We start from the raw sequence: 17,647 nt of genomic DNA, 5'->3' as shown, positions 1-17,647 counted from the left end.
AAACACTTCTAAATCTTAATTAGCGGGTGCTGATTAACCGCTAATTAAAGAGGATATAAAGATTACATCTATTGTTGAACTAAATATCAGCGAGTATATTTCTTTATATTATATATATTCTTTATTTTGTTGGTTTTATTGTAAACTGAAATTGCAATCATCACCCTTCCAGGCTTCAATCTAGATCTAGTAAAACAGATACACCAGATGAGTTCAGAGAAAAAGCAATGGCGATAAGATTCAAAACGAGGTATCAAATATAGTTTCCATAACAGTTTATGACCGCAAACTGACGCTAATTTAAATTTTCGAGTACAATGGCTATTAACATTAATGTTTCTCGTGGGGAAAAAAAAAAAGCATTGAATATGAAATTAAAGAAAATACGAGAGAAGCATCACAATCACTCTCCAGCTACAAACATCCTATTAAGAAAGGAAGGAACCGAGCACCAATTGTCTGCCCACCACCAAATCCAGGGGGCCATCATCTCAATAGCATAGCTGTGACACCAGCAGACATCACAAGTCACAATAGACGAAAGGCTTATATAATACATCAATATCAGAGAACACTCTCCTTCAATGATCCCCACCTTCAACGCTTCCCCTTCAACCAGACTTTGAGTTCACTTGACACAGGACACAAACACCAACTAAATGGAAAATGTTGCTCACCATCAAAGCACTTATAAAACTTAGAAGCACTTCCTGTGGACAATGGATGGACCAGACTCATCGTACTCGCCCTTGGAAATCCACATCTGATGAAACAGGTAAAGAAAGAATGTCAGTCTCAGACAACCAACTTGCATAAAAGTAAAACATGAACCAACTATAAGGAAAAATATTTCACCTGCTGAAAGGTGCTGAGTGATGCCAAGATAGATCCTCCAATCCAGACACTGTACTTTCTCTCTGGTGGTGCAACAACCTTAATCTTCATGCTGCTTGGAGCAAGGGCAGTGATCTCCTTGCTCATACGGTCTGCAATACCAGGAAACATAGTTGAACCACCACTGAGCACAATGTTACCATAAAGATCCTTCCTGATATCCACATCACACTTCATGATAGAATTGTAGGTAGTTTCATGGATTCCAGCAGCTTCCATCCCAATAAGAGATGGCTGGAAGAGGACTTCTGGACAGCGGAATCTCTCAGCTCCAATGGTAATGACTTGTCCATCAGGCAACTCATAGTTCTTCTCAACAGAAGAGCTGCTCTTGGCGGTCTCCAGTTCCTGTTCATAGTCCAGGGCAACATATGCAAGCTTCTCCTTCATGTCACGGACAATTTCCCGTTCAGCAGTGGTGGTGAACATGTAACCTCTCTCAGTAAGAATCTTCATCAAAGCATCAGTGAGATCACGACCAGCAAGGTCTAGACGGAGGATGGCATGTGGAAGAGCATATCCTTCATAGATTGGCACAGTATGTGAGACACCATCACCAGAATCCAGCACAATACCTGTTTCAATAGGGAGATAATTCAGTGTTAGCTTGATTAGGAATGATATATAAAAATATGAAAGAAGTTTACAGGGATTTAATGAACCTGTTGTACGACCACTGGCATACAAAGAGAGAACAGCCTGGATGGCAACATACATGGCGGGTACATTGAAGGTCTCAAACATGATCTGGGTCATCTTTTCTCTGTTGGCCTTGGGGTTGAGAGGTGCCTCTGTGAGAAGCACAGGGTGCTCCTCAGGAGCAACACGTAGCTCATTGTAGAATGTATGATGCCAGATCTTTTCCATATCATCCCAGTTGCTGACAATACCATGCTCAATGGGATATTTCAAAGTAAGGATACCTCTTTTAGATTGTGCCTCGTCTCCTACATAGGCATCCTTCTGACCCATCCCAACCATGACACCAGTGTGTCGTGGTCGACCAACAATGCTGGGAAAAACTGCCCTGGGAGCATCATCACCAGCAAAACCAGCCTGCATGACAAACAAAATTATCTCAACCACGATAAAGTAAAGCACTTTTCATAAAGAAATAAACAATGATGGAGAGTCTAACTCAGGTCCAGAAATAAACTAACCTTCACCATTCCAGTTCCGTTGTCACAGACAAGGGGTTGAATATCCTCAGCATCCGCCATCTTTTAAAATTCTACAAACAAGAATTGAGATATTGAATATAGCAAAATCAATTGTCAACCAGGGTCCTATGCCCTTTCAACTAATCTAAAAACAGCAAATCAATGTCTTCGACAAATCCAATTCTAGTTTTAACTAAATGAAAAAAAAAGAAACACTTAAGCAATCATTCCTTTCTTCGAATACATAAAATAAAACAGTTCAGTAATCAGTATCCTAGCTAGCTAATCACAAATTTCAGACAATTGAAAACGTAGACAACATTCATGGACAGTTAAGCAAGCTATTGGACAAGAAACTGAATCAATTATTCAAAGGAATAAAGATCAAGATTAGAGCCTTTAATTTCCCTCATAATAAATCTTGGAAAATCATTCAATTTACAAAATGAAAGCACTAATCAGAACAAGTTGGAAGCGAAAAAGTCAATTCTCACAACGATCTACAAAGAAATCGCAAATGTAATGAAGCAGATCAAGCTAAGTAAAGATCCAGATAGAAAAAGAAGTAGATCACGCTAAATCAAACTCTCTGGAAACTTGTAGAACCCTAGATCTCAGTTCCATAATCGGCAAGACATCAAAATCAAGCAACAGATCGGTGGATTTGAAGTGAAATAAAAGCGAGCTTAAAAGATTTACCTGAATAAGAAACGAACGGAGGAGCAGTTGTAGAGAGAGAAAGAGAGAGAGTGGAAGAAGAAGCAGAAAACGACGTCGCCTTTTTTCCCTTTTCTCTCTTCCCTCTGGAGGAGACGGATGGAAATTGAGAGCGAAAGAAGAGAAAGAAAGGGGTATTTATATAAGAAAAAGGATTAATAAAGGACAGTTTGGGAATTTTTTAAATGCAAATGAAATTTGGAGGAAATTAAAAACTACAGGTAAGAATTTTGAAAATCCAAACGGGAATGGGAATCATTCCCACCACAATGAGAAAAGATCGCGTGACCTGGTTGAGAGCCTTTTTTCTCTCACCCCTGCCTTACGCCATGTTCTTCGCCAGTGGTAAGAAAAAAAAAATTTTTGAAAAAATTATCAATGGATTTAAAATCATAATATTAAATTTGAATTGATTTTTTATTTGATTTGAATATTAAATATATATTAAATTTTAAATTAAAAATAAATTAAATTATATATTTTTAAAAATAATTATAAAATAAAAATAATTATTTTATATCTAAATTTATTTAAATATATTAAAATTAGATCATAATGTATGAAATAATTTTATTTATTTAATATGAATATATATATAATTATTTTTTTTTCAAAATTATATTTAAATTTTTAAAACGCATAGTATATATAAAATTTATATATATTGATTTATTATTAAGAACTAACTTTATGAAAACAATAAAAAAAATTATATCTTTCCTTTGAATATTTTTGTTTACAATAATATTTATACACATATAAAATTATATCAAATAAAAATAAATTATGCCTTTCTTAAAAAAATAAAAGTATATATTATTGAATGATAAATTAAATAACAAAAAAATTATTAACATATTTTCACTTTAATAATTTTGACTAAATTATTATGCAAAATATGAAAAAATATTAAAAAATATGTGAAAAAAATCAATTAAAAAAATATTATTTTTCATAAGAATTAAACTATAATAAAAATAAAATACATTCTTGAAAAAAAGTTATAAATAACAAAAAACAAATTGCAATAGTAATAAAATATACCTCAAAAAATTTATTGAAAAAATAAAAAATTGATGTATAATGCATTACATTTATAATCTTAAATTTGTAGAATAATTTTTTAATGACAGTTAAGATTAAATAATTAATTTTTAAATTAATTTTTTAAAATTTAATATAGATACAATAAGTGATAAAGATAATATTAAATTTTTTACATTTATTTAAAATATAAATTTGACAATTATAGTTTAAATGGATATAATCGTTTTGATAATTTTATTATTTAAAAATTTAAGATAAAAATTTTTTGAATTTTCAAAATCTTATATAAAATTACTTAAATTTTTAATGTCTTATATAAATTTTTTAAAAAGATAATTTTTTTTAAATGAAGATAAAAAAGATTGCTAAAAGATTTTGATAAACTTAATCTTTGTAATTTTTAAACATGTTTGAAATATTTTAATAATTAAAAATTTTTTTAAATAAGGTTATTTGATAAACAACTAAAATTATCTATTAAAAAAAATATATTTCATATTTCATATTTTTAATTTTAAAAAATATATCTCTAAATTGATTTAATTTTTAATTATAATTTGAATAATTTTGATATTTGAATAAATTTAAAATTATCTAATTTATAATTAAAAAAAATTATTTTATTTTTTAAAAAATGTATCTTATATGTTATTTAAGAGAGTTGTTCACATAGACGCTTATGTGATAAACTTGTTATGTATGTTGTTATATAATATATATATATATATTATTAGATTTATATTAAAATAATATAAAATTTTAAATTTTAAAATCGATAAACTAAACTAATAAAATTTGTTTAGATTGAATCGATTTTAAAAAAATTGATTTAAATTTGGATTAAATTTTAAAATTTTATAAACTATATATTATTTAAAAAATCAAATAAAATTTGATCTAATTCTTTGTTACTTTTATTTTTATCCTGAAATTTTATGATTTCTTAATATGATCCAATAGTTTCAACTTTCAAATTGATCTTTTTCATTTAAACTATAATATAATGAAGTAGAACTCAATTTCAATTTGATTTAATCATAGCATAATAATAATAATAATAATAATATATCAAAAACTTTAGTTAATAGAATAAAAAATAAAATAAAAAAGCAATATAATATAATGAATACTAATTTTGATTATTATTTTCTCATACAATTGAACAAAGTCTACAGGCACGAGGATTATCGATAGAAATCTTGATTAAATAAATTAAAGGTACATTTAATTTAAAATTTTGAATTTCCAGAGAAATTATGATTTTTGAAAAAATATGATATTTGAGGCTTTTTTTCATTTTTAAAACACTTTGTGTTCAAATTTATTTGTTTAGTTTGAGAAATTCATGTGTTTTAATTCTTGAATAATTATTATAACTTCTTTGATGTATTCATCAATTTTTAAGCCTAATTTGATCCCAGTCACAGCTACCTCGTTTATTCAAATTTTTTTGATGTAAAATATTTGAAACTCGGAAGAGAATACGTTTTTAAGACGTTTTTCAACAAAAACACCTTAAAAAAAACTCTTTTTTTTTGCATTTATTTGTTTTTTTTGGAAAACTTTTTTAATATGTTTACCAACAAAATCGCTCTCAAAAAGTTTTTTTTTTCATTCATTTGGAACTTTGAAGGGAATTTTTTTAAGTGTTTTTCAACAAAAACACTTTAAATAAATCCTATTTTATTTTTTTAAGGAAATTATTTAATATGTTTTTTTATTGAAAAATACTTTAAATAATTTTGTTATATTTTTTAAAGAAAATTATTTAATTTTGATCAATTATTTAAAGCATTTATGACGAAAAATATCTTAAATAATTATATTCATTTTTTAAGAAATCATTTAAGGTATTTTTTTAACCCAATATATTATTTGAATAATGATTTATTTATAACGTTTTTTATGTCAAACACCATTAATTATAATTAAAAAAATTAGCAATAAAAATTTATAATTGACTTACAATCACTTCTAAACATGTTTTTTATAATGTTAATGGCTATTTTATACATTTTTATTCATATCAATTTTAAAAATAATGTAATTTTTTTACTTGAACTCATAGAAGATAATAAGGAGAGGTGATTTTTTTATTTTGAGACTTTAGATATTATTAAAATTTTATCACTTTTATCTAAAATTAGATTATTCTGAATAAAACATTTGAATCAAATACCTATTAATAAAATTAAAATATATATATAATTTTTTTCGAACCAAAACACCCTTAAAGAAAAATGTTTTCAGCCATGCGTAGCATATCTGTCTTACCTGAAACAATAATACTTCAATTATTCAAAAACTAGTCACCTTCCTTCCCCCTTTAATCGGTCATTTAATCTCAACATTGTGCTCTGGTGTGGTTTTATTTACCTTGTATTCCTATTTTTAGCAGTAAAAGTTTTTTGGATTTCATTTATTAGATTTAATTAAATTTATAAATAATATTTTTTCATAAATTCACAATAAATTCAAACTTAAAATTAAAAAAAACAAAAAAAAACTCTCTTTGATATTTTGGCCAACATCCATCGGTTAATTCCCTTTTACTAAGAGCGCATACTTTCATAATTTCACGAGAATATAATTATCCCTTCTTTCTTTTTTATATCAAAAAAATATTATGAAACTTTAAATTTTAAAATTTTTATTTAATTAATTTATTTATTACCATTTTTTATTTTTATATAAATGTGTTAAACTACTGTCTAATATGTAACATAATAAATTCAAGTCAATATAATGCCAAGTTCAAGCTCAGTTTGATTAAATAACATGAGGCACAAATTCATTCGAATTTTGTTTTATCATTGAACTTGACTCAAAAAATAATTAGACTCAACTCAATTAAATTTGATTATAATTAATTATATAAAAATTAGTTTTTTTAACTCGTACAATGTACGGGAATTTTTATTAAAATTTTCATAATTTTAAATTTATTTTTTAATTATTTATCTAAATATAATTATATATTTATAAATGTTAAGTTACAATTAAATTATAATTTATACATAATATATTATAAATGATATTGTTCATATAAAAAAAGTCTAAACTTTTGTAAATTTTCAATAATTATAAAAATATTTTTTTCATTAAAAATAGTTTCTTCAATTTATTTGCTAAATACTAAAACTGTTGCTACCGTTTTTTTCTTGTTTGATAAAAATCAAGACTCAATGTTTAAATAGTTAAGATTAATGATTGTTTTTATCGTAATGTTGATTGGGTGGTGTATATATATTTGATTGAATAACAAATCACAATTATTAATTTTGTTATATTCATTTGCTTTTTATTAGTTCTTATTTTTTACATATTTCAAGTAATTATTACACAAATATATTGGGCTAACAATTATTTCTATATATGTCAACAAAATAAAGTTATTTTTTAGATAAAAGGGAAACAATAATTCTTTATGTTATGCTTAAAAACAAATTTTTGAAATATTTTTTTTATTTTTAATCATTTTTAACATAATTGATGGTATTTTTTATGAGTTAGATATAGTAGTGATCATCATTCTTCTCATATCATCTATTGTAGACAAAGAAATTTAATAATAAAAAGTATAGCAAAAGAAAATAGATAATATAAATTTACATATTAATTTGTCAATATTAAATATATACAATAAAAAAATATATATGTTAATAAATTAATAGAGAATAAAAACATTGAAGAAATGAATAAAACAAATATATATAATACAAAAAGTTAATTATAATCAATCTAAGCAAAATTTTTAAAAAAAGTTATGGATTAAAGAGAAACAAATAAATTAACCAAATATAAAATATAAAAATATTTAATTAAAAACATAAATAAAACATTATATTTGTTTTCAAAGCAAAAACATATTTTTATCTAACTTTTGTATCAACATTCAAATGTTTCATATTTTCATATAAAGATGTAAGCTTTTATTATTTTAAAAATACATGCTTTCTAGTCAATAATTGATTAACTTATCTAAAAATATTAAATTTCAATAATCTATTAAATAATTCTTAGTTTTTGATAGATTTTGATTTGAATTTAAATATTATATAAAAATATTAAATTTAAATAATTTATTAAATAGAATTATTTGGCAAAAAATAAAATTTTATTAAGTATATATATTTGGAACTATTATTAAATTTAAAAAGAAAAGATAATTTATAATTTTATATATTTGAATTCAAATCTTATGCAAAAATTTCAATCTTAAATAAATTTTGATTTTAATTTAAAGAATTATCCAAAATATTCAGTTTAAATAATTTATTAAAAATTTTTATTTGATAAATAAAATAATATAAATATTATTTTATGTATCATTAAAAAAGATTATCCACCTAAACATCTACATAAATAATTTTAATCATGTAACATTGTATATTGTAATATAATATATATATATTATATTTGAAACTAATCAAGTTTATTTTCAAATAAAAGCTCGAATAAACTTTTAAAATATATAAATAAATATTTTTTTATATATAATATTTAAAAAATACAAAAACTCAATAAGATTTTTGAGTTACATGAATATTGTGAGCCACTCAATCGAAATATCATTAATTTGAGCTTGGCTCAAATTATTACTCAAATAATTTGTGCCTGAATTCAAATCGATAATCAACTAATCAAATTTAAATAATTATCAAGTTAAAATCGAGTAATTTAACTTGTTTAATATCCCTAAAATTGACAATATAGTGGCATATTTCTTATTAGACAATTTTGAAAATGTGGATTAAACATAGATGATTAAGATTCTATATATTATTTGCACCCGTGATTGATTACGCATCAAGATGTCATAAAAGCAAACCTTAAAAATGGATCATGATTTTTCCCTTTTGCCCCTAAACTTGCATGTGCTAACATGTGCCAAGTTTGTATGATCACATCTTATCTAAATTTATCAAGAAGTTGGAAAAGCAGTCAGTTGGCTAGGTTGGCACCTAAAAATACCATAGGCATGCATTTTGAAAAATAAATGAGAATAATCAATCTAGCTACTAAGTTATTAGTATTACAGATTAATAAAGTTTGGCCTTTTGGCTATCCCACATCGTAAAGAAACATTTCTTCCACATAGATCGGAAAATAAAAGTGACATTTCTTTTATTTAGTAGCCAAAAATAATAAAATTTAAAAGAAAATTTATTTTGAACGTCCCAAAAAATTTTTTATGCTTCTAAAATTTTCTTATGAACATATCTTTCTTAATTTCTTAATCACTCCACTTACTATTATTATCTAATATCAAACCACAGCCTATAGCCAGTCAAGATTTAATACTATACAAACATTGACTACAGAAAAAATATTGAATCCACCGCAATTAATAACACATTATAACTTGGGTTTTCAAGTATGAAGACTTGTCTGATATTTGAGGAAATTAGAACAAAAATTTTAAACCCATTAAATGATTTTGAGCAAAAATATGAAATCCCCTTAAAAAATAACTTAAAAAGTCCGATTTTGATTCCTACATTCAAGCCTAAGCCGGTCCAATCCAGCTTGGCATCTCTATAATTATTAGTTTTTATATTTATATATAATATTCATAATTCATATTAATAAACATATGTGAAACTATAGTATAAATATTAAAAATATTTTAGGTTACACATATTTAAAACTTTATAAAAAAAATCCTAAAGGTTAAATTAAAAAGAATTAATGAAGTAAATTCATTATATGGTAACAAAGCTTATGTTGTGAGCATTGAATCAGTGTAAAAAGTAAATTCAAAGCAAAGAAATAATAATGATTTTAGGGTATATATGTTCTACTAATGGTATGTTGAGTTCCAAAATGTTTGCATAAAATCATTAATCTTTGCTTGGCTATTAAGTATAAAAGAAAGTCGTCTCGTTGGAGTCTTGTCAACGTCGGAGTTGGTGGGAGAGCCATCACTAAATTAATTTTAATAAAATATAATACTAAATTATTCGTTTTAATTTTTAGAAAAAAATATTATAATTGTAAACATTTGCAACTGTGAGAAAGAAAATTAATGCCATGATCAAGTCATGGAAGCTGTTTCTTTTCTCATGACTTATGGATTTAGTATACTTTGAAGTTATTTGTTTTGAATACTTTAACTAGTATTGGAAAAAGATAGAGAAAAAAAAAGGATTTCGTAAGAAAAGGGTTAATATTATGAATTATTTATAAATTATATTAAAATATTTAATTTGATATTAAATTTAAAATTTTTTTAATGTAGTACTTAAACTATTAATGTATTATTTAATATGATATTTAAAAAATTATTTATTTATCATCATTTAAAATTAATCATATTATAAATAAATATTACATTATTAGTAAATTTGTAATTTAAATATAATATTAAAATTTTTTAAAATTTATATATCATATTATAATAATGGGTTGATCACATATGTTTTGAATTTGGCTTTAATAATAATAATAATAATATTATTATTATTATTATTAAACCAAACGGTCAATCAACTAATCATTCATTTAAGTGAAAATAATCTAACCATAAATCATTTATATAAAAAATAAAATTTAACATAATTCAACATTCAATTTACATACGAAACAAATGAAAAAAAAATATATATATCAAATAAATAATATTCAATTCCAAACAAATCACAATATAATAATTAAATACGTCAACTCGAAAGAAATCCACCCACTGGAACTCACTCTTATTCCTTTTTTTAGTGCCATAAAATAATCTTAAATCAAGCATCACATCACTATGTGAAATTTAAGGAGAAGGGGAGTTATCTTGTTAATTATGGTTTTGTTTTTTTATAAAAAAATTGAAGATAATTGATATTATATATAAAAAAATTGCTATAATTTAATTGATAATTAAGGATCAATAGATGACTTACCAGTTGTTACTCCACTCTTGAAGGATAAGTTTCAAATCCAACGAAGAAACCGTCATTCTTTTTCTTTTATGACAAGCAAAGAATCAAAATAAAAAAAATAGTAACGACACTATAAAAATCGGAAAATAATATTCTCCATTCCATAAAAATTAATAAAAATTTTTACTAATTTATTTAAGAGTAATAAATAAAATTTTAACTAAATTTATGATTGAAATTTAATAATTTCAATTTTAAAATTACAAATTTCAAAATTCAAAATTTTGTATAACAATGTGGAATGGTGATATTTTAATCAAATAAATTATTAGTTTAAAATTTGGTTTGTGGACTGAAAGCCCATATGTAAGAAAAACCCTTTTCTTAAACCCTTCCAAAACCCTTGTAAGGCCATGCCACCCCCTCTTCTATAAATGAGTCGGTGGCTCCCCTCCATTTCTTTGAATGGGGCGAGCGGCGAGGGCTTTGGTTTTGGGTGAGAGATGCGAAGGGAAAGAAAGAGAATCTAAATTCTACACTGGAAGCAGCCAGAAACATGTGGATGAAAGAAAATCTGAGGGGACCCTGATGTCCCAATTAATAATTATAGTTTTCAATCTGAATTCGACGGCTGCTCGTGTTTTTTCTTCGATTTCTCTCCATTGTCTTGGCCTTCCCTCAATGCCTCCTTCCTGGACCTTGTGATGTTTGCTTTTTTACAGCTCTGAAGGTTCAATCTTCTCTTTTTAATTATTTTTTTCTATTTCGTTATTAATTTGTAATATATTTTGTGCGCTTTTTAAAGTTTCTATAATCTTTACAGATATTTGCTTCATTTCTTTTCTGAATTTGTTCTTATATGTTAGTATTTTTCTTGCATCTATTTTCTTTTGTATTAGTAAGATACATCTATGAATGTTTCTTTTACATAGTTTTCGTTGCCCCCCACAAAGATCAATGTCTATATCCACTTTATCTATGTTCTATGATCATGATGGACTTCCGCCAGGTTCTTTCTGTAAATATTTGCTGCAGCTTCAGCATCTTTTTATGTGTAAAGTGATGTTAGCTGGTGTTTCCATGAAACCGGTTTTCAGAAACATATGGTTACAAGCACTTTTGCGACAACGAAAGGCCGAGTTGTGCCCTTTGTCAGCTATCCAATCAAAGCTCATACTTATTGGATTGGTGATCTGGATGTTATCCTGTATATAGCAGTGGGCATAATCATCCAGAAGAAAATTGTCCCATACTTCAATAACTTAGCAGGTATGAACTGGCAGTGTGGATTTGTTTTTGTTCATCTTTTGGTAATCTAAATCCTAAGACGAAAGTTTCTGTGCTTCATTATATTAATTCTGGTAATTATGCTTTATTGTTTGGTACTGGATATGCAACTTGTCTTGGAGTACATATTCATGCATACCATGAGGATGCATCGTCGTTAAAGCTTTCTCCCGTGCATTTCTAATAGCTGTGTTAACATTAACCAAAATGCCGGTAGTCAAAGTTTTGCTGAGAGATTAATTATCCTCAAAATAATCCCATGATGATTTCTTTCAACTTGAAACTGAACATAACTACTGCCACCAATGAATTATTCTCAACGATTATGTTGTTCTTTGTACAATTTGATTTCAGTTGCTACATTCTTGTGCTTGTAAAGTGTTATGCACTGGTCTTCGTTCCACCATGAAACTATTTGCATCTCGTATCACTGATTGAGAACTTGATGCTGTACTTTCCACTGCTCCATCACAATTTACTTTATGGAAACCCTCCATTGTAGTTGCCAAAGAACCCTATCTTCACTCACATTGCCCTGCAGCTTCCTTATTGCTTTCATGGATTTACTTATACTGTCACCGGAAAACTCTATCAACCTCAATGGCATTTTTTATTCATGCCGAATCATCTTGGCATATTCCCAAATTCCATTGTCAGACCACCACTTCGAGTAACTTAGCTTCTTCTAATGACTAAAGGTAGATGGAAAATTCATGCCTAAGGTGTGTTTAAATCTGAATTTGAAGCAATGTAAGAGGGCTTTTGTGATAATATCAATATTGGAAACATTCATTTATTGTAATTCTGTTTATGTCTCTTTAGTTCATTGTTGCAATATATCTGTGTACGTAATGCATGCCTGCATGCCTAAAATTTGTGCGTAAACCAGGAATGTATAGTTGATTACAATGCTTGAAGCTATAACCTGATGCAGCTGCAGTGGAGGCAAGAAAAGGAAAATAAGTTTTAAAAATCGACTCTTTATGTAGATTTCCCCCTTGGTACAAATGTGAAAATTTTGATAAACATAGAACATTGTTGTTTGATAAATGCTTCTGCATTTATAATCATAAAACATATGATGGAAATTAACTTGATAAACATTGTAGTTTATGGAGCCTAATTGGCTGGAGCATATGTGTGCCTCTCTTCTTTGACCCCCAATTGTACTCTTATTATCTATTATATGATTTGTATCTGCAATCACAAGATACAGATCGTTTATGTATTACATAATGCATATTCAACGGCTATCACTGTTTTTATTAATGCTTATTCTTTCTATGAAAGAACAGTTTGCAAGAAAGAAGGGAACAAGTAGATGTGTCAATTTGGTATTCAACGGCTGTCCAAAATGCATCAGAAGAGCCCTGGAAAAGAGTCCAAATAATGCATCTTTCAAAAATTTGGACAAATCTGAGAAATGCAATGTATCTGTCTAATGATTCGACAAGGCGTGGTGCTCTGTAGATATGTAGATATTACATAGCTTTTGCGCTCACATTTTCTTATCTTCAGTTGGATGATATTCAACATGATAATTAGTACATACAGCTGTACCTTTTTGGTGATGCCTTGATTTCTATGAGATTTGTGGTCGTCTTGGTGCATCGTTTTTCTTGGTATTTGGGACCCACTCTGTGATTATAGCAACAATTGGTTTCCTTAATCTATTAGGATCTCCTCTTAAGCTGGAGTTTTTCTTTATTGTGCCCAGTTCTGGAGGTATTGGAAGCATAGATTCAGCATTAAGCTTTGCTCTCAGCACATTTAATATTCATGGCACTACAGTTAGATGAACCTTAAAATCTTCAATGCTAATGCTCTACTTTGCCATCAATTGGCCCACCTTCTGAAACTATAATTCAGGCCAGCAAGCCTAAGCAAATCAAATTTTGGTGGCCGGGCTAGTGTGGTTATTAGTCAGCTCCCGCTGTGAAATGTTTCCATTTGATTATTATAAAACAAATTCGAACTTTTGGTGCAATTTTATTCTGATTTGAAAGTATATTAGTGGCTTCACCTTCAGCTTCCATTGACTTTGTGCTCCACGATTGGTTCGAGATAGTGTTTTTCATTTTCAACCTAGATCAATGTTGAAGTGTTTGATTGTCACAATTAGACTATTTTTCAAATATAAAGAGAATAATTAAATTAAAAAATTTATAAATATTTATTTTTTGTAATCGTTTAGACATTCACAATTTGATAGAAGTCATTTTCATCACACAATCAAATGAAATATAACTCAGGACGAATCATTTTCATTACTCAATCAAATGAAACATAAATCAAGACTCATGATCAATTGGAACTTTATTTTTTATTTTTTGATTAATTCTACCTACAAAAAAAAAAGTTCATGAGCTCGTTACTTTGTTACTTCCTATGTTTATGTTAAGACAACATAGTATTATTCTTGAGAACTTTGAGAAGACAGGATCTCATGGTTTTCTAAAAAGGATGTTCACACGCCCATCCCTTGTATTATTACGAGAATGTTTTAAGATGGTATTGCTCTTTATGATTTACTAATACTATTATAATAATTGAAGCTGGTTTGAAAAGCATTCTTATTAAAATGTGCTTGATTTCTTTACTTTTCATATTAAAACGAATATTGTTAGTTGACTAAGCTGATTGGCGTTGCCCTTTCAATACTTGCTGGTTTAAGTGATTTTCGTTCCCAATAAGGCGCAGTCAGCTACCACAACTCTTTAACTTACTTCGTCCTTTGTTTGCTCAGCTGATCACTAATATTTTTAAAGAAAATTCTAAACTATGTTGCTGGCCCTTTGGCCTGAAATTTTGCATTCCGTTCTGTTTTAAGTTATGAACAGTTTTTCAGAAGAAGGGTTGGAAAAAAGATAAAACGAGTAGTATTTACAACTGGACTTTACACTAGGTTTTGAATGGTATTCTGGCAGCTGACCTATAGCCTTCTGGTGATAGTTTTCATTCTGGCTTGCATATGGTACAATTAACAAAAAATTTGACTAAGCTAATTCACCTATAGCTATGTATCAAACCTTCAGGAGCTACCGGTGCTATTGTCACAGCTACTGTAGGAGGTTCTGACGAGCTTGCCTGGCTACACCCAACAATCTTTTGGCATGTCTCTATTAGGCAGTGCCTGCATTTAGGGCAAGATGAATGAGAGCTCAGCCACTTATCAATGCACCGGACATGGAATCCATGGTTACACTTTGGTAGAAGCCGCACGCGGTCACCAGGTGTGAAATCTGATATACATATGACACACTCTGAGTCCAAGCCAGTCAGCTCTAAGTCAGTGGAGTAGTTTACTGTTGGAAAGGTTTTTAAGGCTTTTCGCTTGACCCCTGTGTTTGCTAACCGAGCTGAGGTGCTGGGTCCGGATTCTGAAGCTACTAGACTTGAGCACCTTAATGCACACCTAATGATGGAATTGAGTCCTAGTGAGCAAATTAGGGCACACAAGAGGACAGACAGAACCATAACAATGTTTGCATCGAAGCTGTTATTACTGGTGTAAGGATTTGAAGAATTGTGGTTGTTTTCAGGGTTTGGAGGAACTGCTGTAGTTGGTGTTTGGAAAGGTGGGGTATGCAGCAGCAACCTCCTAGAGTGCAATTCTCCAAAAAAATCTTGAAGAAGTTGAGTGGATATGGCAATGGACATTGTTTGGCAGGGTAAGTTGTAAGGTTCAGATAGTTAATTCTTCTTGGAAGTAGTTGGACAACGGGATTTATATATAGGGAAAGGTGGGGATTTGAATTTTCATTTTGAGCCTTATGATAAGGATTTCTTTTTTCTTCTTTTTTTTATAAAATGAATTATAATTGAGAATATTCTGAGGGTTTAGACCATAGTATGGGCTTTATCTTTTATTTTATGTAGGATTACAACCATATGGTTTGTCCACTGACTTTGTGAAGTTCACTAGGCTTTCTTATCAAATAGGCTCCATCCCACCTTCTGCTGTAAAGAAGGTGCCACATGGCAGTTGCCTTTCATAATCGTATCCTGAAATGCTCTGTTGGACCCATTTCTGCAAGAGCCCGCGGGAAGAAGCCATGAACCTTTCCAGTCTTGGGATTAATAGGAAAACACATTCCTCATGTTGGTTCAACAGTCGAGTGGCCATTTTAAGCCTTGTCAGGATAGAGATTTTAATATTTTAATATTTTAATATTTAATCTTGTTCTAATGTACAAAGCGATGTACATGCCAAAATTTTTTTGAGTCAGACTCAACTTGAGTCTATATATAATCCTTGTATCAATTCTATTAAGCTTAAAACACATATAGCAGTCATTAGTCAGAATTCAATCATGAATGTATTCGGCATTTTTTAAGGATATCCATCCCCTGGTCCTGCCCTTCCTTTTGCTTGATCTGGTGGTTGTCTCTAGAAGATTTTGCATTAATTCTTGCTGAGTTGCTGTTTACATTTTAATAATTATGCAGATAATTAGACAGAGATAATCAAGACAGGACTGATTTGCAGTAAAGATTTTGGCTCTCGTTTCAGCAATAAGCCACTTCCTCCTCAAATGTAATATCAACTCCTTTGCTTCATTGTGTCGTTTTCATTACTAATGGTGATGACTGTTGCTTTCTTATCAACACACCTTTGTTTAGAGATATGGAATCAGTACGGTAGGGTGTTTTGATGGCCTATCATTAGCCATTTCATCAAAATTAGATATGCAAAAGGGACCCCTTAAGATTCCTTCTGCTTTTATTTTTTTTTTCTTTCCTTTGGTAGCTCGATCATATTATGTTTTCTACTATTATGCAAGTGGGTGATTACAATCTGACAGAATCCCTATAGACAACTCCTTGTGGCTCTAAACTTATCAGGCAAAATTCTTCAAGGGATCTTTGGTGAATCCTTTGCTGATATTAAAAAATCAAGTTGGTGGGTACTTGATGAAATAGTTGAAAAGTTAGCCGCTGGTTAAGAGCCCGTGTAATTTTTTTTTTGTTGATGAATATACTATAGTCATCATGTGCTTGCATCCTCTCATAACTACTTGTGTTAATTCTCACTATTCAATAAATGTACGTATTTCTTAACAAAAAAGTCGAATTCCAGAGAATAGATCGAGACAGGCTAATTTTAAAAGATATGATAGCTAGCTTTTGCTTTTGCTTTTGCTTTTGTTTTCGTTTTTGTGTTGTACTGGAAGTACTGATTGGTGTAGAGGAATATCTTTCTTTTTGTGGACTGGATTTCATGTTATTGCTTTCTTGGGTCTACTTCAAGAGAAAGAGAGAAGCGAGGGGGGTGATTAAATAGTGATCCATGAATTTTATCTCTCACTTAGTGGAAGCTGTGTTGAGTTGTTTATCTTTACTTCATGATAATGGCGTGGAAAATTGTCAAGTGGGAAACGTTGTTTGAGAAGTGGCTGCTTTATAAATTGTATGTTTTTAATTAAAAAATTGCTGCTTAAAAATGTTTACCATAATTTCGAGGTCAAAGCTTCATTTCTATGCCGGTACAAAAAGATTTCCGGCTATCATGAATTGTATAATTAGAGTAACAAAACATGCTACTTGCTAGATATATGAAACCAAAAATGAAAAGAAACAGTATATTTGAAATTGTTAATTAATTTTCCTTTCATTTGCCTATAGGCAGAAAGCAAAGGACAAAAGGGATATTAATAAAAATCATTAGGGTAC

General features: G+C 28.6%; 2 protein-coding genes and 1 long non-coding RNA gene across 3 annotated transcripts; 1 reads left to right on the top strand and 2 right to left on the bottom strand.

Annotated features, from left to right (window-relative positions):
• Positions 1–212: 212 nt before the first annotated feature.
• LOC111291706 (actin-7-like) lies at positions 213–2,879 on the bottom strand. Its single transcript, XM_022883610.2, has 5 exons — positions 2,754–2,879; positions 2,055–2,125; positions 1,557–1,950; positions 856–1,469; positions 213–763 (listed from the first exon to the last, which is right to left on the bottom strand). Exons 2-5 carry the CDS (start codon positions 2,112–2,114, stop codon positions 698–700), a joined length of 1,134 nt encoding a protein of 377 aa, XP_022739345.1. The 5' UTR covers positions 2,115–2,125; positions 2,754–2,879; the 3' UTR covers positions 213–697.
• Positions 2,880–11,032: 8,153 nt separating this feature from the next.
• Positions 11,033–13,681, top strand: LOC111292021 (uncharacterized). The gene is made up of 2 exons (XR_016345503.1): positions 11,033–11,956; positions 13,270–13,681. It is a non-coding gene; the product is annotated as an uncharacterized LOC111292021 (long non-coding RNA).
• A 752-nt stretch (positions 13,682–14,433) lies between these two features.
• LOC111292791 (RING-H2 finger protein ATL78-like) lies at positions 14,434–15,794 on the bottom strand. The gene has a single exon (XM_022885365.2). The coding sequence runs from the start codon at positions 15,632–15,634 to the stop codon at positions 14,981–14,983; it is 654 nt and encodes a 217-aa protein (XP_022741100.2). The 5' UTR covers positions 15,635–15,794; the 3' UTR covers positions 14,434–14,980.
• Positions 15,795–17,647: the final 1,853 nt, after the last annotated feature.

This window comes from Durio zibethinus, chromosome 10 (assembly GCF_047325235.1).
Source record: "Durio zibethinus cultivar Kanyao isolate XHJ-2024 chromosome 10, ASM4732523v1, whole genome shotgun sequence".
NCBI lineage: Eukaryota > Viridiplantae > Streptophyta > Magnoliopsida > Malvales > Malvaceae > Durio > Durio zibethinus.
Note: the sequence above shows the minus strand (reverse complement) of the source record. Positions and strands in the feature narration are given on the sequence as shown.

Excerpts from the sequence above, each read along its gene's own strand:
- LOC111291706 (XM_022883610.2), bottom strand. The coding sequence starts at position 2,114 with ATGGCGGATGCTGAGGATATTCAACCCCTTGTCTGTGACAACGGAACT. Across the intron at positions 1,951-2,054 it reads ACGGAACTGGAATGGTGAAG|GCTGGTTTTGCTGGTGATGA; the intron begins GTTAGTTTATTT and ends TTTGTCATGCAG. Across the intron at positions 1,470-1,556 it reads TGCCAGTGGTCGTACAACAG|GTATTGTGCTGGATTCTGGT; the intron begins GTTCATTAAATC and ends CTATTGAAACAG.
- LOC111292791 (XM_022885365.2), bottom strand. The coding sequence starts at position 15,634 with ATGTCCATTGCCATATCCACTCAACTTCTTCAAGATTTTTTTGGAGAA.